At 41.4% G+C, this 26,658-nt stretch overlaps 3 protein-coding genes across 3 annotated transcripts in view; 1 reads left to right on the top strand and 2 right to left on the bottom strand.

The window, feature by feature from the left end:
* Nucleotides 1–1,642: 1,642 nt before the first annotated feature.
* Nucleotides 1,643–2,940, top strand: LOC133971008 (putative nuclease HARBI1). Its single transcript, XM_062408179.1, has 4 exons — nucleotides 1,643–2,075; nucleotides 2,157–2,269; nucleotides 2,350–2,461; nucleotides 2,570–2,940. The coding sequence occupies exons 1-4, from the start codon at nucleotides 1,643–1,645 to the stop codon at nucleotides 2,938–2,940; spliced, it is 1,029 nt and encodes a 342-aa protein (XP_062264163.1).
* Nucleotides 2,941–3,004: 64 nt separating this feature from the next.
* Nucleotides 3,005–4,685, bottom strand: LOC133971007 (uncharacterized). The gene is made up of 6 exons (XM_062408178.1): nucleotides 4,604–4,685; nucleotides 3,922–4,098; nucleotides 3,600–3,658; nucleotides 3,464–3,526; nucleotides 3,314–3,376; nucleotides 3,005–3,225 (listed from the first exon to the last, which is right to left on the bottom strand). Exons 1-6 carry the CDS (start codon nucleotides 4,683–4,685, stop codon nucleotides 3,037–3,039), a joined length of 633 nt encoding a protein of 210 aa, XP_062264162.1. The 3' UTR covers nucleotides 3,005–3,036.
* An 8,129-nt stretch (nucleotides 4,686–12,814) lies between these two features.
* Nucleotides 12,815–26,658, bottom strand: part of LOC133971552 (sodium- and chloride-dependent GABA transporter 2-like) — a 39,658-nt gene continuing 25,814 nt past the window's right edge. Inside the window, exons 10-14 of the mRNA XM_062408961.1 lie at nucleotides 21,613–21,750; nucleotides 20,749–20,851; nucleotides 19,030–19,130; nucleotides 16,047–16,214; nucleotides 12,815–15,935 (exon numbers count right to left, since the gene is read on the bottom strand). Of these exons, the coding sequence (XP_062264945.1) occupies nucleotides 15,816–15,935; nucleotides 16,047–16,214; nucleotides 19,030–19,130; nucleotides 20,749–20,851; nucleotides 21,613–21,750 (630 nt within the window). The 3' untranslated portion in view covers nucleotides 12,815–15,815. The remainder of the gene's footprint in view (nucleotides 15,936–16,046; nucleotides 16,215–19,029; nucleotides 19,131–20,748; nucleotides 20,852–21,612; nucleotides 21,751–26,658) is intronic.

Raw genomic sequence — 26,658 nt, 5'->3', positions numbered from 1 at the left:
GACTAGTCTGGGGACTGCTCGTTAAGGCTAAGCTACGTGCTAAGCTAGGTGGCTCCGCGGCTAGCGGGAGGTGGCTAACTACAGCTAACGGAGTTTCTAAGCTGCTGAGCCGAGCTTCTAAGTCATTAAGCCTCGCCTCCATCGCTATCAACACACTACATTTATTACATGTACCACTACTGTTAAGGGAGGCAGAGGAGTAGGTAAACATTAGACACTCGGAGCAAGAGAGAGCAGTAGAGCAACAGGGAGAGAGAGAAGACATCGCTGCTATAGAGCTACGAGGGTGAGCTCAGACAGAACACAGAAACACTAAGCACGATAGAATAATGGTTGGTATGTGCGAGTGTTTAACTACAGACCGGTGATTTTAGCCGTAGTGCTACAGAGAAACAGTTGTGTTTAACATCTTTAACCATGTTTATCCTGCAATGAAGGAAAAAAGAGTTAGCTCCTCCAACTTACCTCCTCCATTCTTATAGCAAAGGTAGGGAAATCTCCACACATTGCCCAGATCTATCAAATGGCCTGCAGCTGCCAGAATATATTCCCTTTTCTTGATCCACTGTTCCCTTTTATTTGCTTTGGTCTCCATGTATTTGTGCCCTCCTCAGTGCTATGATCAGTACTGTCAGCACACACCTCAACGATCTGTCAACACTATACTGCATATAGAGGGAGGTACTACAAGTACTGCAAATACTTGTTTGTTTTAATGTCAAGCATGCAGTAGGATTTACATATCTCACATCATGCACTCTGTGTTCCTTTGTTACATGTCATTCCCTCATCACTTCGATGATAACAGACAGTACTTCTTCCTACAGTGCAGTGTTGTCCTAGCAATGCATCTAAGGCTAAACACAATTGGGTTTATCTTAAGGATTTAATTAGGACACCTGATACTGTTCCGTTCCTCCTCCTAGAATGTGAGCAGTCTTCTTTGAGTGTGTGTGTGTGTGTGCATGATTGATAGCAGGTTTGACCTGCTGATTGGCGTGAGCCGCCTGATGGCTGCTCCAGGATTGGCCAGTGTGAAGAAAGGAGCCTACTTGAAGCACTGACTGACTGCAGTCTTGCCCTCCACCAATTCACCCACATCCAACTGGGACCAGTGTCTGACTGAAGTATTGTTTTGTTGCGCAATATAGAACAATTAACCGTCTGAGTTTGTTGTAAATGTATGAAAGTAGAAAACTCTGTGTGGTAGCCCTGTAGGAGGGAGAAGCCATTTTCTTTTACCCTTTTTTCTACTGTGTTTACTGGTTTAGGAGTTAGGTAAGCTTTTGTCTTTTTGTTAACATTTTTGGTTTGTAGCAGGAAGGTAGGGAGATAAATTATTTTTGTTTGTTGTGTTGGCCTTTTCTCCCTCTGAAGTGAAAATAAAAAGCTACCCCAAAACGAAAATACCTGGGGCCCGTTTCACAAAGCAGGTTTAGTGAAAACTCTGAGTTAGTTAACCCTGAGATGAGGGAAACTCTGGTTTTTCAGTTTCACAAAGCCAGTTCAGCTTTACTCTGAGTCAGTTACCCTGGCAACATACTCCGTGAACCTAACCTGCTCGCTGGCAGGTTTTCTTCAACTAACCCCGAGTTTCTCCTGCTCTTAAGTTGAAGCCTGCAGACTGAAGGCAGTGGCAGACATGGCGTGTCCTTTTATTGAAGAGCCAGTTGATGTCGAGGTGCAGATACTCCGCAGACATCTCCACCGGGAGAGGATTATTAGACCCCGATTGGATGTTTTATCATTCCCTGATGAGTATCTGTTTGAGCGTTTCCGTTTCTCTGCATCATCTATAATTTATATAAACGATATTCTCAGCCCTCACATCGCTCACATGACGCATCGTGGACATGCTCTCAGTTCCGAGCAAATTCTTTGTATTGCACTTCGTTTTTTTGCAAACGGCAGTTTTTTGTATAACGTCGGTGATGCAGAGCATGTGTCCAAGGCAACTGTCTGTCGGGCTGTCCGAAATGTGACACTTGCACTGAAACGGCTACTATGCACGTTTGTAGTGTTCCCAAGTCACAGACCCACCAGACTTCTCAAAGAAGAGTTCCACAGAATTGCAGGTATCAGTCTAAGCAGTAATTCATTTATGTCATAAACCTTTGAGACTTAAAGCACTAATCAGTCAATTTGATATATTTTAGGGTTTCCAGGTGTGATTGGCTGCATAGATGGCACTCACATTCCTATCATCGCTCCTTCAATAAATGAAGGAGATTATGTGAATAGGAAATCTGTCCACAGCATTAATGTGCAGGTAGGCCTAAATAGTAGCCTTTAACATTCCAAATTAAATACACTACACCATACAGCTAATTAATGTTCTCCACTGTGAAGATCATATGTGATGGAGCCCACATGATTAACAATGTTGAAGCGAAGTGGCCTGGGTCTGTGCATGACTCACGAATGTTTCGTGAGTCGACACTGAGTGCCAGATTTGCCGGTGGTGAGTTTATATATATAATTTATATACAGTATATAGTTATATCCTATGATCAAATATTTTGTTTCCTCCTATTGCAACTGAAACAAACTGTATCTTGTATTATCATAGTAGAGTTCGATGGTTACCTACTCGGAGACAGAGGGTACCCCTGCCAGCGCTATCTGCTGACCCCTTACCCTGACCCTGAGCCTGGCCCACAGCGACACTACAACTTGGCTCACTGCAGGACACGAGCCAGAGTGGAGATGACCATCGGGATACTCAAGGCCCGGTTCCAGTGCCTTCGTAGGCTCAGGGTCACCCCAGAGAGAGCTTGTGACATTATAGTGGCATGTGTGGTTCTCCACAACATTGCCACTATTAGAGGAGAACAATGTCCTACTCTTTCCCCCTGTGATCCAGGTATTAATCATACCCCCCCTGCTGATACACGAGATGGAAGAGCTGTTAGAGACATGATATGTGTCAATCATTTCTAACTGACCCATCACCTCCCCAATGTTCAAGAACGACAATATGAATCTCATTTTATGAGGTCTTCTTTATTTCCTAGAAGGACAAATTTTGTACAGTTGTTAATCCTTTGTTGTTGAAACAATTAAAAAACATCCACCTGTGGGCACGTCACCCACCTTTAACTGATGGTCCAGCAGTTGTATTTCCTTTTCTGTTTTGGTGATCTGCAGCCTTATGTGCTCCATTTCTAGGTGTGATTTGTTTATTTGAGATTCTAAATATACCTTGTAAAGTTGTTTCACAGGGAGCTATAGGAACATAAATGACATTGAATTTCAGTGCCATGTCTATTTAGTGTCATTGTAAGTTGTGGGTCAATGCTGAACAACATCTTACTGAGGTAAGCTGTGCTGTGGAGGTTGATGGACCTTCTTCCCCATTGTAATTTCCAGCATGGCTCTGTTAGAGAGAAAGAAGTTGCAAGTTGTATTGTGGAACAACACTATTAACTGAGCCAAAGTTATTTAAAAAAAAAAAGGTGTATACTTCAGCAGGCCTCTCTGCATCTTCCCTCTCTGTGGCAGCTGATAAGGTTTCTTCATCATCCTCCTGTAATGAAACAGAATGTTTGTGTTATATTCTACCAATTATGAAAAATCTGTGGAATATTAAGAGTACTTACAACAGCATGGAGGTCTGTTATGGCAGAAGGCTCAACGAGACAGATTACACCAACAGTAACTGGTAGAAAATGAAGATTAGACAGTTGATGATTACCCAGAAAAGTGCCCCACCTAATTTAAACACAATTTTTCAAACTCTGAGTCACCTTAAAATAGATTGATATCTGAAAGCAAAAGCAGCCAATTGCAAAGAACTGTAGCTTACTGCTACAAGAAAAATCAGTGTGCCAACTAAGTTGTGTCTAAGATGAATGGGTGGCCATTACTGAGCGAACACTAGAAAAAGGATTAACGTACATGCCATTCATTTGAATAACTTACCTCTTATGTAGGCCCCTGTGACCTGGGGCGTGGGTGGGTCCGATGAACTCCCCCCAGAGATGCCCTCAGCAATGGGTCGTCCACTGTTCTGACTGAGGGCCATCTTTTCAGCCTCTGTGAGAGGTGGTGGTGGTGGACCGCCACCTGTTTTGCGGGCCTCAGCCTTTTTTCTGTTGGCTATAATGGAGGTCAAATTTAAATACATACAGAAAACACAACTTTGGAGACTTGTATGTATAAAAGGCATTTAGGTGTTGCTTTCATAGAGACAATATTAAATACTGGCAGTGTTGGGATTTCTCTTTTTTTTGCAGATTTCCCTAATTACTTAAATATATCCATCACATGTTGAATGTAGCCACTAAATGCTGTTTAATGAGGGCAGGCTAAACAACATCACAATTGCTTGTACTTTATTATACCTAACCTGTTTGAACTACATTTTTATGTTTCATCTTTAGCTGCTGCCAAGTCCGTTTGGTGCCTGTTGGGTTGCACCTGTGCTCACAGACACACATATGGAATATAATTGTTGAATAAGTGGAACATTCAAGACAAAACATTTCTTTTTTTTCTCAAATTAATACTGACGCATTGACTCGGTCAGCAATTTCCTGCCACGCAAGATCCCGCGCTTTTGCTGCTGCCACAGTATTGCTTCTTTTTAAAAATATATGCTCACTTTCTGCATACGCAGTCATTAATATTTCCAACTCCACTGGGGAGAAGTAGGAGGATCGAGGCTGTTTACCACTTGTTGCCATGGTGAATCATGTTATCTGTGTTCCATTGATGAAGGCTTTTTATATCCTCATGCACAAGCTTCACTCAGGGTTACCTTGACTCTGAGTTGATTGAACTAAGTGTTATCACCTGTTCTGAAACCGAAAACTTAGAGTTTGACAGCTCAGAGTTGCTCAACCCAGAGTTAAGGTTTTAACTCAGAGTTTGTTGAACCTGCTTTGTGAAACGGGCCCCTGGTGACACTGGCCTGCTTGGGATTGGGAAGAATGGGGAGAAGCACCACATGTTATGTCTCTGTTTCCCCTAGACCAGGGGCATAACAGTTGCACACAAAAGAGACATGATGTACATACACTGAGATGAGTTCAAAAAGGTAAAAACTGTAGTGGGTCAGTGGACGTCAGCTGAGTCAGTTTTGATGTCTATCTGCATGTCAGTTTGAAAAAAAGAAAATAAGTGAGGATACAGAGTCAGAGGGCACTGAATGAAATAAATAACAAGCTGTATATTTTCCTGCCCTGTGGAGGGCATGTTCTGCAGACATGTTTGTATAATACTTCCCCCTTGTGGTTATTCAGCAGCAGGAGCTTAGAGAAGGGCATTTCCACCAGAGTTAATCAAGTGTCCCTGCGAAATGCTTAGGAAGTTCAGGGGTGTCATTTATAAAACTGTGCATGGGATTCAAAGTAAAGTGTATTTGGGCAATAAAAGCGGAAATGGTGTATGCAAAAGAAAGGAGTGGAGAGGCGGTGGACTAGTGGCAGAATAATTGGACTATGGGCAGACAGTAATGGACATCGGACTGGAAGGTCGCTGGATCTGTTCCAAAGTCCAAACAGCACTCTCCCTACCCCCACTGTCTAAGTGCCCCTGAAAAAGGCACCTTACTCCCCCAACATCGGCTCCCCGGGCGCTGTGCATGGCTGCCCACTGCTCTGTTTGTCCTGTGATGTTCAACAGATGGGACAAAAGCAGAAGACAAATTTCCCTAATCTGCATGTTGTGTGATTGTGCATGTGTTTGGGATCAATAAATGTATCTTAACTAATCTTAATGCTTACTTCTAAAACTGTGCCCAAGCACACCTGAAATAATGGTCACTTTATAAATCACAGTCCAGCTGGAAATGTTCATACTTGGATCTGTCTCCAAGTCCACCCTCCAGAACACCACTTTCAACCATAAATGATCAATGCAAAGCACGTCATGAATATTAAATGATCCTGCTGACCAATGGGTTTCCATCGTGCGCGCTGACAGAGTCACGGCATCAAGCGATGAGAAGCGGAAGCAGAACATTCTGACACTGACATTGAGGTGTTTGTTAGTGAGGCTGAGGCGAAAGAGATTTTATGGGACAGCAGTGATGTCACTAATAAAGAATAAACACTGATACTCTGCTGCTGCTGTGGATAATACAATGTGTGAAAGTGAAGACAATAGAAAGAACGGAGCCTGAAGTAAAAATAGATCTGATTCAAAGGAGGAGGCAAAAAAAAAGAAACTCTCAGAATGTGAGGGAAATTGTTGTATTGACTGTTCGTATTTAAGTCATCCAAAACTGCAGTATTATTATATTCAGAGACAGCTGTGATGTCCCCAATCTATAGAATTTAAAAGAATTATTACTATATGCTCGTGTTTTTTCTGGGATGGTTTGGTTCCGTCGATCTGTGTGATACTCAGTGGTGTATAAAGTACTTGAAAGCCATACTTGAGTAAAAGTAGAGATATCATACCTGAAAGCGACTCCGGTAAAAGTAAAAGTCAGCTGTAAGAAAATGACTTGAGTCAAAGTCTTAAAGTAGGTCATATTAAATGTACTTAAGGATCAAAAGAATCTGGTGTTGAAATGAACTTAAATATCAAAAGTAAAAGTACAGTTATGGCGTTGCTACGGCGTCAGGTGTTAACCTGGTGTAAGTCTCCTCCCTTCTTAAATCCACAGACAAACTCAGTTAAGTGTCAGAGTCAAGTGTGAATGTTATGTTGGTTGTTAGATGAGTGCTGATGATAGTAAAAAGTGTGGTTAATGTACAAAAATGTATAGTTTAGGGACTCGTCCTGACGGGCTTCGTCGGCAGGAGCACGTACTTTTCCTTGAAACTTAAGTTGTAACTACTGGTGTAATAAGTCTGTATCAGAAATATTGCAGTTCTGTAATTGTTCTTAAATGTGCTAAATAGTCCATGGTCCAGACCACATATTGGTACCATCTGAGGGGGCAAAACTTTACCTATATTAAGTTGTTTGTAGGACCGATATATGTCTATTAATATATGATAACCCTTGCACAAAAGCAGCTTTAAATCTTTTAGCGCTATATTACCGTTTTCAATGATCAGTGCTTTAGCAAAATTCACCCAATTAGCTAACATGCTAATATCTTCTTAACAGTGATATATTTTTGGTCATTAACTAAATGATTTGTATAAGTCAAATGTATAAAGAATAAATTTAGATTTGTCATACACGTTTTGTTGTTATCACTTGAAAATCTGATTCTTAGATGGCACCAAGATCAGCCTTGATATACACTTATGAACATTGTTGTATTCGGTTAACCATAGTCGTGCGCAGTTGTGCATTTACTTTCAGCTTTTAACAGAAGAAAAAACAAAGTTAAGTTTCAGTCCTGATCAGCGCTTTAGCGAAATGTCCCCAAATCGCTAACGTGCTAATATAATCTTAACAGTGATATCATTTTGGTCGTTAACTCAATTATTTGTAAACAATTTGTATAAGTCACATGTTGCAACTATTGGAAAAATAAAGTTTGATTTTCCATACACGTTTTGTTGTTATCACTTGAAAATCTGATTTTTAAATTGCACAAAGATCAACCTTGATATACACTTATGTACATTGTTGTATTCGGTTGACAACAATCGTGCGCAGTTGAGCATTTACTTTCAGCTTTTAACAGAAGAGAACAGAAAATTAAAGTTTCAGTCCTGAAAGAATGATGGAAGAAACCTAAGTCGTGCCTAAGAAGCAGGCAGGGATGACTTGCATCATCCATTGCTCCAGTGCTGACTCCAACCTAGTGTCACCGCGATATCTAGAATCGTGGCAGACTTTACTGAAGGCAGCACAAATCCGGCAACATACCCCAATTTTAGAAGGAAGACTTCAGTGTTGGGCCACAGTCCAGAGGCTGAGCACCAGACACTGGAGCCGACGGTGAGGACAAAGGATTGTAAAACTTTTGGAGGGAAAACATTCTCCAGCAGGCCTGAGAATCTCCCCCTGGTGGTTGGAAAATGTCCTGAAGAGCCTTCAGGACCCCCGCTGAGTTCCAAGCCCCGCCCACTAAGGTCGGAATCCTGACACTCATTGGCTGAGAGCCAACTGAACCCTATGACCACTTCCTGAGGAAGCAGGAAGTCCTCAGGTGGTATAAGAGTGCTGAGGTCCCAGAACTTTTAGGTTTGTTCTCTCTTTTTCACCCCAGCACAGATGTCCCCACCAGGCCCTTACAGGTCTGACCAGAGGTTCCCGTTGCTTAAGGAGGCAACTAACTCTTAACTCTTCCCTTTCACTCCACTGCTCAAGTTGTATTCGACCTCCAGAGGCCGAACTACACGACTCAGCAAGCTAATGGAGGCGATAAGACGTTTATTTGAATTCATTTCATTATTTTTCTTTTATCTCAGTCGACGTTTTTATTTTCAAAAGGACTTTTGCTGTTTTAACTTGAAAAGACCAAACAGGAAATTGCACGCGGAACAATCTCAGACTGTTTCACTTTCGCCACGGACTTTACTTTCTTTTCCCAACGATCTACAAACGGCTTCCACAGCCGTCCCCTGCAGAAGCGCGAGATTCATTCCGCTGAGGAGCACGAGCTCCACATCCCTGAAGAAGAAGGACGACGTTCATCCCGTCGAGGCAGCACGAGAAAATCCGCTGCTTGTCCGGTCCAGCGGCCGACCTCCGGAGCACCGCTTGAGAGACCACGTGATTCACTGGCCCGACTCGCACGCACACCGCGAGGGTGGTACAGTAAGAGGCTTTATTGTCTGGGCAGATGTTAGTCTAATACGTAGCGTATTGTTTTAATACTTGAGTGTATTTGTTTTGTATGAGACCGCTGAGTCTCCAGTGTTTAGCGGCGATTCGCCACTTCCGGTTTCCGGTTATGGCCTTGTGCCACAGTTTTTAAGCACCGTGAGCAGCGTCTCCAGCTCATTGTGACCGTTTGAACAACTTTAAAGAGACTTTACCGGTCAAACCTCAGCACACAACGCCGCTTGTGTGCTGAGTGGTAAAGTATGTGGTAAAGTATGTCATGTATCTGTCAGTAAACTTGTCTCTGAAGGTGCTTTTAAGAGCTTTGCTCTCTCCTTGTATGCTCTCTCTCTCTCTCTCTCCTTCTAAACCGTCCTATACACACATCCGATCTGTATTTAGAATACAGTTCATGTAACATAGTTAAATCTATATTCAGAGAGGCTGGACACATCTGGAAGCCATGCGGCTGAACGCCAAAGCAGAGACAAAGAATTATCTTTGTCTGAAAATCCCTTGGTGTAATTCATGTGACGACCACCAGTGTGAGCTCCGGCCACATGGTGTCATTAACATAGACTCCATTTTGAATAACGCAAGTTAAACCACCATTTTGATTCTATTATTGCCACGCCTCCTCTCTCCCTCTCCTCCCATTCTGGCTCTAAATTCATAACGGCTCCGCCATCTTGTTTTGTAGTCAATCCGCCATTTTGAGAGTTTTTTAGGCCTTGATTCCACGAATCATGATCGGCCGCCATCTTAGATGTGACGTCACCACGTGACTGCGTCATCGCCACGCCCCCTTCTTTTTCTCGCTCTCTCACACACACACACACACACCCACACACAGAGACACATTGATAGACACAGACAGATACACACACACAAATACACATAGATGAATACATGTGTTTTCTAAATTGTGATAAGCGGCTGCTGTTGTTATCTTTGAAATATGGGAGTTTCTTAAAATGATGAATCATTAAATAACACTAACTTTATTTCACATGCACACACACACACAGAGAGACACTTTGACACTGACACACACACACACCGAGACAGACATACATAGGTAGACCGCAGGTTTTACATGTATTTCTGAATTGTGATAAGTGCTGCTGCTGTGTTTATCTTTGAAATATCGGAGCTTGTTAAAATGATGAATCATTGAATAACATTATAACTTTATTCCCCTTTTTAATAAATGCTTTTGTAATTAAAGTATCTGTAGTCTGTGATTATTTGTGCATATGTATGTGATTGCAGCTGGATTATGATTGCCTGTGCTCGAACTTAGAAGCCTTCATTGTTAATTAAATAATTATTAATATTAAATATTGAGATTATTGATTTGACATTTATCATTATGAGACTGATATTTATAGATTGACTCATTGGTCCCTGTTACCAGGGTGGTGCCCCTCTACGATAAGTTATGGCCTTATCATTTTTAATTATTTTTAATAAATAATCTTTTATTATTTTAATAATCATATTTCATGATTATTAATAATTAGCCAACGTCAAGTCTACCTACTATTGCACAACATGAGTCAATGGTGGCAACCTGATGTAGAGCAGGATGAAAACATTATCATGTCAAAAACCGTGCACATGTCTCACTAATGGCCTGAAGTCCACAGATATGTGCAAACTGCAAAACTGCTCTAATCTAAAAACCCAGTGAGGAAGAACCCATTGTCGCATTAACTGACACAGATGATGGTGAAGGTGACTGAGTCCTAGATTGAGGGTGTGGACCTAATATTTCCCGATATGTACAGTTGTAAAATGACACTACTATTCAAGCCATCAGTATTATTGTTGCATAGAACATGCCAATTGATGTTAAGTGAGCATGGTGTACAAGTGTAGCATCCTCCATAATTATGCACTTTCGGACCACTAATTTACACTATTTTACATGCCACAACATTGTTTGCCTGTATCATGTGTAGTTTCATCATAATTATTGTGGCCTAGGTTGATTATATACAAATTAAGGGACTATTATTTAGTTAAATTTAACTTAATATTGTATTTGAAGAAAAAAAACACTAAATATTATTTGAAACTGCAAAGTCTACTTTTGCGAAACTGCAAATTTCACAAAAGTAGACTATATATCCTTATAAAATTGATAATGTGAACTGTTCCAGTACATAGGAGGCCATTACAAGTATTAATTTGTGGGTTTATTTCAATGGAGACGAGATAATAGTATAACGGTTCAGTTATACATGGTGACTGGAGAATGAATCTTTCCGCGTTATCCCGATAGCGGTCTCTGTTCAAGAGGTAATAACCACTAATAAGCTGCCACTCTGAAAGGGTTATCACATCAAAACATAATATAGGGATGTATAACAACTGAAAAATAGAAACTAGAATTTGCCCACCCAGATGGTACCGATATGTGAAATTTCCAGTCTGGGCCCATGGACTAAAAGTATTTGTAGCCAGCTCTTGATGCATGTTCACAGGTGAAATGTTATATGTTAACGAGCTTTACTTTATCGGCAACAGCCAGGTCACGCCATTTTGTGAGAGGCCGCTGAGAAGTTGAAGTGTGTGCGTGCAGAGTGTAAAATAGCGATATGTGTGATTGAAGAAAGTGCTAAAAACAGGAATTGCTTTATGTTATGTGTGTTTTAGAGATATTCAGGGTTTGTGTGTCTGTGTGTAATCAGCAGTTTTGCCACAGTTACTTTGATAAAGTAACTTAGTTACTTTACGGATTACTTGATTTTAAAAGTAACTAAGTTAGATTATAAATTACTTTATTAGTTACATTCAGCAGCTGCCGACAACGCCCCCGCCGCCTCAACATAAAATTGACAACCGGTTTTGCCAACACTCACTTTATTAGAAACCGCCGGAGGGGGCCCCCTGTGCGAACGGAGGGTTCCCCCAGGGCGCCGTAGCTGAGGTGATCCGGGAGAAGGGCCCGACACGCGTACAGACTCGCTGCCGCCGACCGCCGTACCCGGTCCCCTCCAACCAGCCCCCGCCTTCTGCACCGGCAACGGACACCAGCCCGCTGCCCGAGAGAAGGAAAGCCCCCGCACCAGCGATGCCGCGGACGAGGACCTCCCCCCTCCCAAAAAAAACGTAGAGGCGCGCCGCACACCGAGCCTCCGGCGGCTTGGAGAGGAGGGCGACTGCTCCCCCAGCCGCTGCAAGTGCCCAGCGGTTTAACCACAAATACCAAAATAGTAACGCACAGTGACTTGGAGAAGTAACTTTAATCTGATTGTCAGGACTTGAGGAAAGGAGATGGACCCAGATGCAGAGATGTTTAACAAAAAGGTGTATTTAATACAAAAAGAGACTTTAACTTAACAAAACGCAAAACAAACACTAAAGGAATTGAAACACTGAAAAGACATGAACTAGAACAAGAAGACAAAAACACAAGGAAGCTTACTAGACTCAGGAAAACCAGCAACATGGAACACAGCAAGAACCGCAACATGGAACAAGGCTTGAAAAACAGACAACCCGACAGAGGACAAGGGGAAAGACAGAGGCTTAAATACATACAGGGAAGGCGGGGGTAATTGGCCACAGGTGCAACACATGAGGAGTTAGAAACACAATCACCAAGACAGGAAGTGAAGAAAGAAACCACCCACAAGGAACAGAGACTACAAAATAAAACAGGAAACAGAAAACACAGACAGAAATACACAAACTAAACTGACAGAACCTGACAGATTACTGGTTTGGAAAAATTATAACACGTTAGATTACTCGTTACTGAAAAAAGTGGTCAGATTAGAGTAACGTGTTACTAAGTAGCGCGTTACGGCATCACTGGTAATAAGAGTAGCGTGTGTATGAGTCAGTGTAGTAATTTATGTCCAGTGAATGTATTTCAGTCTTGTTAATTATTATTCATGTATCTGTCATTTCATGTTTGTATTATGTATAATGTTAACAGAAAGCACTGTAACCAAAGAGTGAAACCGAATGGAGAATTGAGATGAATGATTTAGGAAGATCTATAAGTTGTGACATCACATTAAAGCAGTGGTACTCAAACTTTTTCTCTCATGCCCCACTTTGGAGCTCGAATATTTTTCATGCCCCAGCCGCTCCCCTGCCCCAACAAAATGATGACAAAATGGGCCAGGTTTAACATGTGTATTTACATAACATATAGATGAACATTAAATCCACATTACTTTCAGGAATCTCTGTTGTACAAATAAAAAAAATTCGGAAAATGTTTTGTGACATTTGTCCCTTTTTCAAAAAATAGTGCCATAACTTTGCTTAAATTTTTCGTAATCGAAGTACACTAGGTGACATTTATCACTACATTCCTCCATCAGTCTGTACTTTTTCAATAATAGAGAAAAAATGTATTTAATTATATCACTTTGTTACTAAGATGATAAAGCTCAACCAAAAAGAACACATGCATGTGACTGGGGTGTAATGTTTCTAAGTGTCTTCTTATTTTGTTGGGTCTCATAGAGTTTTCAGACATAAAATACACACTGGTCTCTCCTCATGTCCTACCACATTGACTGTGAACCCAAGAGCAAGACAGGCTTCATCGTACTTTCTTTTCAACTGGGTTATTGAACACTATCTCTTGTTTGTCCCTGACCGGCTGCTTCACGTGAATGAGCTCCGATCTCCTGCATGTGTCTCTGAGCGAGTGAGGGGGGGCGGGGCGGCGCCCCGGGGCCTAAGTGTGTGCGCTGTCTGTTCGCTGTACTGTCCAGGGAGCCACTGCAGGGGTGCTGAGGCCGCGGGTTGCCGACCCCTGGCTACGGCGAAAGAGCGATTTGTTTACTGCTCTGCTTTTAAAGAGATGCAGACGTCAAAACATTAGTTAGACTATAGTATTAGTTCTGCCTCACATTTCCCCCTCCCGGTCGCGCAGCCCAACTGTTATGCCTCCGTGCCCCACCGGTGGGGCGCGCCACTCAGTTTGAGAATCACTTCATTAAAGTGAGTTAAGACGCTAAACTTAGTCTTAGTCATTTAAGAAGGGAGGAGACTAAGTTTAGTCTCCTTCTTAAAGAACCCATCGTATGCCCATTTTAACACAGTTGATATGGTTCCTTGGGGTCTTTATGAAATGTCTGTAACATATTTTGGTCAAAATACCACAAGGATCATTTAAAACAGCATCCTTTTTACCCTGTCTAAAATAGCCCTCCTCAGATTGACCTGTTTTGAGTGCCCCGCCTCCCTCACCCCTCCTCCCTCCTTCACGAGATACAAGCGCCCCGATTTTTAGCTATCCATTACCTATGCAGAAATATGGCTACTGGAGACGAAGATACAATCTTGCAACCATATCGTTTTGAACCAGAGTCAGGTTGGCCGAAGGCTGGCTGCGAGCGCCCCAGCTCCTCAGCGCAGCCCCGCAATGGGACCAATGGGAGCTGGAGCTGGCGCAGCAGCAGCATCCTTCCACACTGTTGAGTCAATGTTTAGAGGTGTTCCAGGGGTCTCCGCCTCGACGATCGGCATGTTTATGCGGCCACTTAGATGTCTGACGGATAGCAGCAGCGGGCTAACATTAGCTTGCTCCACCCTCTCCCCGGGAGACGGCGCCGACAGAGCCGGGGAGAGGGTAGAGTGCGTTAGTCTGCGAGCTAACGCTAGCTGGGGAGACGGAGCCGGGCCGTGTAACCCTTGCTGTTGGTCCAGATTTCCCCTAGGCCTGGTGCCGTAACACATCTATGAGCAGCTATTTTTTTCTATGAGGGGGATTCAGGGTTCAGTATCTTGCCCAAGGACACTTCAGCATGCAGATGGGGATTTTCTGGTAAGAGTACAACCGCTCTTTCCCATCAGCCATTTTGTTACATGTATGTAGCATGGATCAGCAATATTCTGCAGTCTGACAGCTGGGTCAATGTTTATGTAACACCGGGTTTACACAGGACGCAGAAGTGCCGCGCAGCGCCATTCTCAAGCGCGCAGCTGCCTGGCTGTTCACACGGGACGCACAGTTCTTCGTGCAGGTCAGCCCGCGATTCTGCTTTCTCCTCTAGTTGTTGTATGTAACCCATTCAATATAGGGGAAAATTAATACTCCAGTACAACAGAAAGGCAATACAAAGTATGGGATGCATATTTGATTATTTATATCATATAAAATATGTAATTTATATCGTTTAAAATCCTTTTTGAGTGTGATTCCTGATGCGATACACTCAAGGCGAGCGATAATAAATGACTCACCGGAGAACCATCGGTGCAGGGCGCGAGGCGCCATTGGCGCTGCGTGGCACAGCTCATGTGAACAGCACAATTGTGTAACGGGGGCGGAAAGGAGGCACCTGGCTCTCCTTGACACTGTGCGCTGCAGCGCAGCACTTCCACGTCCTGTGTAAACCTGGCGTTAGAGACAGAAGGAGGACAGGAGGAGCCTGGGTTCCATGAGGCAACAGTAAACAGTCCTGCTGATAGTGTAATGCTATACCACTTATAAACTATTGGTGGTGGAAACAGTTCTACAACTTGTGAAAAGAAAAGAGTGGTACCAAAATGCAAACCATGTAAGACAAACTCAAAAGGTTTCATGAAGAAGGAATTTGTATACATGTTTTCTAAACATCTAGGGTTCATACAGTGAGTTTTTCTCAATTATACAGAAAAGAAACAACAAAAAAACTCCACGGTGTTGTCATGAAAATTGCATGTATAACTACCATAACACAAAAATGTAGCAGATGAGTAAATAATATATATTGCTATAATGGGAGAGCGTGGCCTAGGGGATAGAAGGTTGCTGGTTCGAATCCCACTCTTTCCCATCTACATGCCTAAGTGTCCTTGGCAAGATACTGAACCCCTAATTGGCCCCTCATAAATTTTGAGTGTACTAAAAATGTAAGTTGCTTTGGACAAAAGCGTCAGCTAAATGACATGTAATGTAATGTAATAAAGAGGTTTTACTTACACAAGCAGTGTCAGAAAAGCATGGTAAAAAATAGCAACTTAAAGTTGCATAAATTTGCATAATTGCACACCGTCAGTATATCAAAGTGCTATATCTGGCTCACACAGAACAATCATGTTAAGATATATAAGAATGTTTGGATGTTTTCATAGTATCAAGTACTTTCACCGATTATCTGATGTGCTTTTGCTTTGGCAGCCTTTCAAAAAATACTCAACATGTCAGGGAGAGGAGCAGATATTGGTGTCAACTCTGTTTCATTCATGTCTTTTGACCTGTGACCAAGAGGGTCACTAACAGGATGCCAAAGGACCAACAGACGCTGTTGGGGACAGAAAATTTGACAGTTACCGAAACAGAATTATTAAGAAATGAATATACTGTACATGCTGTTCTGAAAAAATTTAAGGCTGGAATATATTGGCGCTGGTACCTGTTTGAGGGAGCCCTTGGTGAGGCAAATCTTGCCAATAGCCCAGATAGGTATTACAACTATGGAGGATAGGGCTATGACCCAGCCAAGATAGTAGGCCCAGTCAGGATACACATAGTTACCAAATGTCAGGGGCTGATAGTCCACAAAGGAACAGATGAAGCAAACCTAAAGGAAAAATACACACAACAAATTAAAAAAGATTCTGGACAGAACTACAATCTCCAACATCTGTCGGATGTAATGTTAGTAATAATAATAATTAATAATAATAACAAGAATATTTACTAATATTAAGAGACCCAAGGATGCTATACATGTGTCTATATGGGCAAAGAAAAAGAAAAGGTATTGTATTTATAAACGTTTATGAACACTAAGCAAGCCTATTTTGTTCCTATTTGAGTTCCTATTTTAAAGAAGTCCACAGGCCTCTCTTTCAAGTCAGGGTGTTTGATGTTGAGGTGCCTTTTTAATTTGCATGGCTTCATGCTGTCATTTGCCAGCACCTCGGCACACAAAACACACTGAGGAAGTTGCTCAGTCGTGCCAGTGACGGTGAAACCAAACTGCAAATAGGTGCATCGGTTGCCTGACTTTTACGAATCAGAAACTTCAGTCAAACACACAGCAGCAGAGTTGTGTTTGTTTGCTGGTACAGTGTTTGTGAAGTTAATAAAGTTCTAATTGCAACGTTGTGGTCTTGTGAGTATGTTTGTATGTGTGGCTTTGAGCGACTTGCACACGAATAATGAATAAGGATGTGCTAGGCAATGGTTCCTAACAAAACGAACAGTACACAATGTAGACAGGGACAGCACAGAATACTTTTCAAGTGCTGGTGTTTTATTTGTTGCAACACGGTGGATGATTGAAGATGTAAAGGTAGGTGTTATGGAGAAAAGGGCTAGCTGCAGTTGGAAGAAGTTAGCTAGCTAGAAGGCTAGCTCTTGGGGCTATGAGCTTTCTATAAAAGACAGTGGAGCCAATTACTCCTTGAATGAGGCTACGAATAGGCCTACTGCAAGTGCAGGAAGGTATTACTAAGGAAGGAGTGAGTCTTTAAAAAGATTGTTTATAAAGCAATGAATATCTGAATTGTAGAGGAAACAAGAGCAATTGCACAAACTCTGCAGGGTGTCGTCTCAGTGAGGGGGAGCGGTGACCATGCCTATTGTTACTTTTATACTCGGAAGCGTATGTGCAACTCGCGTTCAAATGATAACACTCCTCTTTTGATTGGTGGATCAGGAACGAAACAGTATTTGATTTGTTTGTGTCAGTCCAGCCCCTTGCATTTCCCCCCTGAGGGAGCTTTCAATAACCAGTTTTTTATTTATTTTTTTCTCCATCTGTGACATCGCGCCCCCCCCCTGAAGACTGTTCTCGCCAGCCCCCCACTTTGAGAACCACTGGTTTAAACTGATCTTTAAAAAAACAGTTGCATTCATATCAATGTTCCTGGATAAACATTGCTTCTTCTGCAACAAGGAAGATAAAACATTGAGTCATAATCTGCGCGAAGAACTTCTGTCTGCTGCTGTGTATTCGTGTTGGTCTGCTCGTCTCTGCCCCTCTTCACAGATGAACCAATATTCACATGTATTTAGTTATTAATCAATTATATAATCAACTGAATGATGATGTCAGATCATGACTCGGGATCGTTCGGATCACTTTAACACTGATGTCCTGAGACTTAACGTGCAAATCACGTTAAGTCTTGTGTCTTGTAGCAGATTTAAACGTGTCTTATAGACTCTGGAGTGAATCAAACTAACATAAAGTAAACGTCAGTACTGTAAATGGCCTTAATAACGTGTGATCAGTGATGGTGTTTATTGTTAAAGTATAAAGTGAGCGCAGATCATAGGGGGAGTGAGGAGGGAAAGAGTCTCCGGCCGAGACTCTGACACATACAGGATTACCTAACCTGCAATGAGCGTCTGTACTGCCCGGATGCCCAAGCCAGGCAACACCACTGGGTGAGAGAGTTGAGATAGAGCAGGGTTATAGTTGGCTACCAGGCCATCAACCATGGTGCCGGGGAATCTGGTTGTGTAGGGCAGGTTTGTCTAGGCTGGTGTACCCACTGTCTTGGCTTTCCCAAAAGTAATGGTGTGTTTTACATGCTGTTTGGGCAGGGGATAGGAACAGCGAAGAGGACGGTGTGATGGTCAGAGGCCGCCAGGTCAAGGCACTGCAGCTGGGAGAGGTTGTGCCAGTAGAGCATACCAAATCCAATGTATGACTCTAAACATGTTGTGTAATGTTGAAGCAGTCCAATAGTGACAGAAATTCAGTTAGCTCAGATAGCTCAGAGTAAGTCAGATAGCTCAGATATGAAGGTGGTGGAGGCTTTGTGGGAGGAGGTAGATAAGGACAACCTGGAGCTGTGCGGAACCAGCCAGAAAGAAGGTCACATATTCAAATTAGGTAGTTTTGGTTACAGGGAGCTCTTTAAGCTGTTGTTTTATTACCTTTGAAGAAGGACTTCAATTGTATTGGATTCTGCTGTAACAAAGTTTATACCTGAGACCTTCAGAAGTGAAGTCTCCGTTGACATAGTGATAAGGATTTTTGGATGATCTATCACTTTAAGCAGGAAGTCGGCTCGATGTATTATGGCCAGCCCACCAACCTGCCCATAGAGCGGGGCTTTTGAACAAAAAAGTAACCTTGGTGTGTGGCATGGTTAAGTGTGAGAGAGTCCAGTTGGTTTTTCCACTTCTCTGTTTGGCAGAGACAATCAATTTGCACTTTCATTGATGATGTCATGGATGATAAGTGCTTTGTTGTTTAGGGAGATTTATTAGGGATATTAACGATGCAGTGTTGATGTTGTGGTAGAAGGGGGCGATGATGCTGTCAATACAAATGAGAGGTCTCAACATGGTGTTTGTGAAATGTTGAAAAATTTGGAAACAGGTTTGACAGCAATCACTGTAGTTGTCTTCTTTGCTATATTCAGTGTGTAACTCACCATGCAGATCAGTGGGGTAAAGTAACGCCAACACAGTATGAAAATAAACCATGGCCTCTGTCCTGTCATCTCCTCAACTGCATCACACATTCGCTCAGCACCTGAAAGATACAACATAGTTAGTAATATAACAGTTTAGGATCCATGAATGTCTAAGAAGAATATTATTATTTTAGTTATCATACTAGGGTTATTGGGTTTATATTTTGGGGGTTTTATTTGAATTATTTGTGATCATACTTATTTGACTGGAAGTATGTATCATGGAATATGGGAGGGATTATAGTTTATATGAGGACCTGATAACCTTTGTGTGGAGTGAATGGGGATATCATATTTTTTGTTGACCGTTATGCTATTTTCAGCCTGATAACTGTGATTGCTTTAATCTATTAGTTTGGGCACTTTCCAATAAGTTGATCATCTTTTTTGTTTAATAGTTGAAAGGCATTTTCCAGATTTCAGTGACTTTTATGATTACTGTGTCATTCAAACTATTAGGCCCAAACTCAGCCTCTGAATACACCAAAAATTCATTGGGGATAATTGGCGGATTGATTGAGGATTGATTGACTCTGCGTATCGATATTAATATGATTGCTCAATATAGCTGAAATTGTGAACGTACTGTCTCTGAATTTGCTGCTGCTCTGCTGCTATGTGGGGAATGACATTTGCTGGATGATGTATCAGTGGTTTAAAGTTTAGAAATCTGCTGCAATGGGTATTTGCATGTCCTCTCTTCTGGCTTTATAACATGTGCAGACCTGAGAGAGACGAAATGGAGAAGCACAGTAGTGAGTCACTGGGTGCTGGTATTATTTGCCCCTCCTCCTCATCTGTCTGTGCCGGATCTTTTTTTGAAACCTGGTTTGTTTTTGTTCAATGTTATTCACAACAGTTGATTGACATGTAGGTTTAGCTAATAGGAAGCCCCTATGTTGGTATGTTGTGGACCAATAGGATGAGGCAATGAATGTGGGGGGCAGGGTCAGACACGGAAGTGAGGATGCGAATAAAGATGTCAACATTAGTACACAGTCTGTCTCACTCGACAGACTCGACGCCGAAATCATTGGTGCAGGGCGCCCTTGGCGCGGCGCATCGCAGCCCGTGTGAACCGCACAAAGGTTTAACAGGGGGTTGGATAGGAGGCGCCTGGCTTTCCTTGGCGCTGCGCGGCGCTTCGGAAATGAAATAAAATGGTGAAATTTATTTTTTGAGAAAATAATCGTTTAGATGAATTGACTAATCGGTAAAATAGTTGTTAGTGGCAGCCCTAGCTGATACTACCATATCAACCCATGCGAGCACTGCACTCCCAGAATTCAGGCTTACTTGTCATCTCTAAAGTCTTTTAGAGCAGAGTACGAGCAAGAGCCATCAGCTATCAAGCTCCTATCCTGTGGAATCATCTCCCACTTTCAGTTTGGGAGGCAGACACCATCTGTACGTTTAAGAGTAGGCTTAAAACATTCCTTATTGATAAAGCTTATAGGTAGAGCCAGTCCAGGCTTGTCTTGGACCTGCTCTTAGTTATGCTGCTATAGTCGGATCTTGCTGGCTGATCGTGATAATAATGGCGGATCCAGTATCGTGTTGGCATCTGATAGTGGTGGTTGACCAGAATCGAGGTGGCAGCTGATAGTGGGTCCTGATGTTTTTAATTTAACTTGAAAACTAAAGAACACACAGGACAACATAACTTATATCACTTACCAAAGCCCCACCCAACAGCCACACACTGGACGAAAGACAAAAATAAAATGCATGCTCCATTAGCACCATAGTTATCAACCAGCTGGAACAGATAGACTCCTCCCTGGAGAACAGGGACAAACATTTAGAGTATCACTTAAACTACTCCACTATACCTGTGTCCCAAATAAGCAGCAGCATCCTTTGAAGGATGGGTTTAGACAATGAAGGCCAACCCAATATGTCAAGTTCTTGTCTACAGCAATTTCAAATTGCATCACCAGCTTGTCATGACTTATTTGGGTGGGTGTGGATTATGGGCTAGAGTGGGTTGTTGTATAAATTTTATAATCTGAGGATCAATCCCTGTGCCATTTTTCAAATAACCAGTGGTGGAATGTTACTTAATACTTTAAGTCATGTAACTAACTGCAAATTTATTGAATTAGTACTTTATGCAACTCCGAATCCACTTAATTTGAGATTCAAATCTACTTACTTTTCCCACTGTGCATCTAAAATGTGTTACTTAAGTTTACAATTTTCCATACCTTTCTTGCCCATTGAAAACTACCTATCTTTAGAAAATGTTGAATTCACATTCACATGAAAACAGCAATAATATTAATTAGAAACCCATATTCAAAATTAAACACTGAGATGAACCATTTTAAGACATGAGTACTTTAACTTTTTCTATTTTGGGCTCATTTTGCTGCTTAAACATACTTTTTTGAAGAATCCTTCGAAATGTGGAGTCTAATCGCACCACAATCTTTCTTCAAATGCAGTCGCTGAAGGAAGCAGCCACTGAATTGGGACACAGCTTATTATAATGTCTTAAATGTTGAGTGGTTTGGGTGAGGTTACATCATTGTGTAGTACCTGAGTGGTGAGAGGGATCTGTATGACGAAGCAGACAGAGCAGAAGAGAAAGAGGAATATTTCTCTACGCCAAGGTCCGCGCATCATTCCTGGGAACATGTCAATCACTGATGATGTTATTGTTTCCAAACCTGCAAACTGACATAGAAATAGACAGAAGGAAGAATACCTGAATAACAGATTGTTATGTCAAACATGCATTTCTTTGAAAAGCTCAAGCCTCTGTGAGTGAATATGAGGTGCCTTACAATAAAGCTCTGATTTAATTTCATTGATCCACAATAAATATTCAAAGAAGAATTTAACTTAGTCAACATGCATGTTTCCAAACTATATTCTGCTGTTATACACTACCAACAGTACCATGACTCTTTTTCATTTTTAACTAAATTAATAAATATTATTATTACTGAAGATACTTCTGATACTAGATCAAAACAATAGTCTACTTAAAAAAACACTGCAACACACTTATTTATCAATACTGTTTTGTTTCATAATAGATGATCTAACAATAGCCAATCCTGTGGCAAGCATGTTCATACACATCAATAAAACCCTTAGTTCCTCCTTGTGAGTGACATCCATAGTCTTCTACCTCAACATAAATCATCTCGTTATCAAACATCTGCACACAGGTGTGCATAGGCTTGCTTTAGTTTCTTTAAAATCTGTCAATTCTCTTTTTAGATCCTCTTTTAGTTCTAACTTAGTAGTTGGAGGCTTCAGGTATTGCTCCTCTCTGGCCTTTAGCCTATCTTGAAATTGAGTGTAACCCTAATGACTCACACCATAGCAAGGTGCTATACACACCTTGACTCAAGGAGCTCCAACACACCACTAGTTGGTGGGGGATTAAAAAGTCCTGCGTGTTTAACACAACAGCTCTGAGGATAGGGGAAGATCCAAGAGAGATTAAGTACCTAAAACCTCCCACAAGTCTGTTAGAACTAACTGGACGACCAGTTCAAGAAACACAAGCAAGTCTATGTACGCATGTACAATACCAGAAAACATTAGTTAGAGTCCTGTTATTCCCTAAATTCTTTACCAATAATAAACTATTAATCCATTGTGGTCTGCATGTGTGGGTTCAATCCCATTTTTGTCGCAATAGTTTTAGCTCTTTTGCTGTTTCCACGGTAACTTCTCACCGTTGTAAGAACTCCCCTAAGAACAGGAACAGTTTGACATTCAGAAAATAAAGGTAACTCAAAGCAGGACGAGGTGGTTGCGTGGTCAAGGTGATGGACTGTTAATCCATTGTACCTTGGATGCATAGGTTTGAATCCTATCCTTGTCGTAGTGAGGTTTACAGTAGTCTTCCACGTTTGAGCCTCTAATTACCTGAAACAGCTTTCTCTGTATATTATCATACATGTAGTCTTCCTTGTTGATACTGCCAAACCCTAAAAGACCCTAAACATCAATAGTTGTCATTGAGCAACTCATTAAAGCAGTTAAAATATCTTCATAAAATGACCGATGGAGATAATCCACTGAAAATGGTTAAACAGCTTTTTAGACGACCAGACACTATAACCCTAGTGCTCGCAACACTGGACCTGCTGGAGACCCTGCCGCTCAGCCACACGAGGGGCCATTTCAAGCTGACGAAATGGCACCTCCAACTCAAAACCCCCAAAACACAGCGCAGTGTCAAAAAAATCATTGTCGAGGCGTTATTTTCATAGCAATACATTCTAAAATTTTATAGAAAATAAGGACAAAAACTCATCTACATTTGAGTTTTCTTTTCCATTGGCGTGTAAAGCCAATGCTTTATCAATTGTCATGTGTGTACAGATATAAAGGCTTACCATAAGGTAAGGCGCTCCAGATGTAGAGTATTACCGTACCACATGAGTTTGAGTGTTTCTGGGGTTCCAATTTTTTATTAATTTTTTAAAATAAATTATTATTATATTCCTATTTGTGCAAAGCTACCCTGTCAACAAATATTTAGATAAAATAAAAAAAATCTCAGTATCAGGTCGGGAGATTAGATTTCTTCTCTACCCCTTCTCCCTCCAAGTCTCCTGTACAGGGCTGAGCTTTAGAGCTGTGGACATTCCTTGATTCTTAGATGCATCATGACGCAGATGACTCTGCATCAATCACATTTTTCTGCATCTTTTGAGAAAGAACGTGACTGTTTTTTGAGATGTTACGCAAGTGAACAAAAACATTTGTTTTAAGTGAGAATTAAAGGACAAATCGGGATCGATGATCCCTCCCAAGTTCCTGACTGTTTCATTGGAAGCAAGGGCCACGTCGTCTAGCACAGCTAAATAATAATAATATTATTTATTATTCTATTTATGAAAATAGAACCCCGTGGAATGCCGTGGTTAACTTAATTTAGAATCGATCTTAAAAATAGGATTTAAACCAGTTTAGGGCGGTTCCTTTAATGCCAATTAACTGCTCTAGTCTCTGTGATAAAATTTGATGGTCAATAGTGTTGAAGCTATTTGAAGGTCACTCGTGACTTTTGCCGAGGCTGTCTCCGTGCTGTGATGAGCTCTAAACCCTGACTGAAATTCTTTGTCAGTTGAACGATGAGTGACCACTAATTGTACATCGCTATTGTAAAGTAATAAATAAAGGAGACAGGAATGTCTGTGTCAGGGAAGAGTTAAAAAATAGCCGTGTGAGTCAGCTGACTGTGTGTGTTTGCCTGTGTGTGGGTATGAGAGTGTGAAGCAGTTGAGGAGTGAGAAGAAAAAAGAGACTTTTCAGATGTTTAACGTTTCAACAAACAGTTCATTATATCAAAAACAGTAAACAAAATATTTAAATCTGTGTAATCCGAATTGAAAAGATTTAAAAATGAGTTCACTGAGACATCTCGCATTCAAACGTTTATTGCAGCAGTAGAACAGGTTTAGTGTTTGGTGTCTAAGCTCCATCTTAATCACTCCCTCATATGATTACACAGGAGTGAAGGGAGTGAAGAGCAAATACTTGTAACCACCCGTCCAGGCTGGTCTCATCACAATTTCGTAAGAAATGCTACTAAAAGTAATGCACTAGAATTCGTATGAATGCCACTAAATTGTGTGTCAGGAGGCTGGGGACATGTGGCTTATGTGCTTCTCTCTCTTCGTGAAAACAAAAATCATGGCGGACATTCATCTAACCCTAACGCTAATATGAAAAATACATATGAAGTCTGCACCACGGTGATTCAGCAGAGTGATAGCCGCAGGAATAAACTGTTCCTGAACCTGCTGGTCCGGGAACGGAGGACCCTGTAGTGCCTCCCAGAGGGGAGGAGGGCAAACTGTCTGACACTGGGTTGTGAGAAATTGCGTTTTTAATGAACAAAGGTGTCTCTAACTTGTTCCAAAGTGAAACATATGATTTTGTATAAGCAAACATACATATTTTGACCATATCTGGCCATTAAATACCACTTAAAATAGATTTGACTGATTTGATCCAGCTTGGACCTTAAAGGGGTCTGAAAAAGTACACCTGAGATGGCCTGTGCTTGAAGCAAGATAAAATGTAAACTTTGTCGTAGAACAAAAGCAAAGACATCATCATTGTGGATGGCTCCTGCTCCTCAGGGATGACCTTTGAACCTTGCACCTGAGTCAGTTTTGATGGCTTACAGGATGGAAACTAAATATGCAACAGCCATGGTATGAACTGTTTAGAAAGGTCTTGAACTCCACTACTATAGCCCAATGCAAAAGTATGGGGGGGCCACTGAGTAGGGCCAAAACCTTAAAAAATCGAGAATTGACCGTTTTATTATAATAAGAAAAAATAAATCTGACTAAACAGGTGTTTTTCTCACACCAAAAAAACATAAAGAAGCATGCAAAGTTCCCGGTCGCAATCTCACATAATAGTGAAAACACATTAAAACTACAAAAGACGGGAACAACACACACACAACGCAACTCAATGTGTAGTTCTCTGTATGGTTCTTCCTGGTTGAGAATAGGGTTGGGAAAATAGGGTTTAGAAAACATATTAGCGGTTTGTTTTTTTAACCATGAATGCAAATATTGAAAATGAAACACACATATCTTGACATAGATATCATCAAAACATATTTTTATTAAGAAACACCGCTAAAATATAGCGTTTTCCACCAGGAATACAGCAATCTCCTTAATCAGAGCACTGAGGACGTCTGCGCACACATGATTCTTTACGGAAATTTGGAAAATATTTAGTACGATATTTTACGAACCGTTTCATGAGACCATGTTGAACCGTCGGAGCCTACAGGTAGATGCTACGGTGGTGGAGGGGCTATAGCTACTGGTGTGTAGCTATGTAGCAATACTGCAGTGTGAGCAAAGGGGATGATTAGAATTTTTCACTGCCTAAACAGACCACCTTATAAGGTGGGTGTGTACTATAGATGGTTGTTGAGAGTGAGGTATGTCACATGATGTATGTCAAATGATTGGAGCAGAGCAGCTCAAGTTGGCTGCCTTAGCTAACTCGCAGGCGCTGCTCCATTTATTAAACTCACATTCATAATAAGAATAACAAAGTGCTACGAAGAGATGCACTGTATGAATGGGTGAATGTAAAACTGTGCTGTAAAGTGCTTTGAGTGGTCATCAAGACTAGAAAAGCGCTATATAAATACAAAACCATTTACTATTCAAAATTGTCATAAAAAAATAATAATCTGGTGTTTGAATGTCCTTCTAGTAACACTGAAAGCAAATTGCTGGAAGTTGTAATTTTCTGTGGTTGTTCGAGAGTATTTTTGCACTTTTACACTTGATGTTGTGAGTGTTATAAGTTTGGAAAGACTTTTGTTACATTGCGTGTCATTGAGCAGGGCATTATACCTTGGTGATACGGAGAGATGTGCATTTGTTGCTGCAAAACTAAAGAGAAAGAAAAAGTTTGAGGGGCGCGGCCTATCCCCCTCCCTTCTTGCACCTTCAAGTTTCTGTGAGCCTGACTGACTTAAAAATTGTAGGTGCATCTGTGTCTGTGGAGCTGCACTTTTATAAATAAATGAATACAATTAAAGGACACATATTATAAAACTAAAATATAATGCTG

Source organism: Platichthys flesus, chromosome 16 (assembly GCF_949316205.1).
Source record: "Platichthys flesus chromosome 16, fPlaFle2.1, whole genome shotgun sequence".
Lineage (NCBI taxonomy): Eukaryota > Metazoa > Chordata > Actinopteri > Pleuronectiformes > Pleuronectidae > Platichthys > Platichthys flesus.
Note: the sequence above shows the minus strand (reverse complement) of the source record. Positions and strands in the feature narration are given on the sequence as shown.

What these genes read in the sequence shown, in the direction of transcription:
- LOC133971008 (XM_062408179.1), top strand. Translation starts at nt 1,643, where the DNA reads ATGGCGTGTCCTTTTATTGAAGAGCCAGTTGATGTCGAGGTGCAGATA. An exon ending in AGAGTTCCACAGAATTGCAG is followed by an intron (nt 2,076 to 2,156) that starts GTATCAGTCTAA and finishes GATATATTTTAG; the next exon opens with GGTTTCCAGGTGTGATTGGC. An exon ending in TCCACAGCATTAATGTGCAG is followed by an intron (nt 2,270 to 2,349) that starts GTAGGCCTAAAT and finishes TCCACTGTGAAG; the next exon opens with ATCATATGTGATGGAGCCCA.
- LOC133971007 (XM_062408178.1), bottom strand. Translation starts at nt 4,685, where the DNA reads ATGGCAACAAGTGGTAAACAGCCTCGATCCTCCTACTTCTCCCCAGTG. An exon ending in AATGACTGCGTATGCAGAAA is followed by an intron (nt 4,099 to 4,603) that starts GTGAGCATATAT and finishes CCTCCATTATAG; the next exon opens with CCAACAGAAAAAAGGCTGAG. An exon ending in TAACAGACCTCCATGCTGTT is followed by an intron (nt 3,527 to 3,599) that starts GTAAGTACTCTT and finishes GTTTCATTACAG; the next exon opens with GAGGATGATGAAGAAACCTT.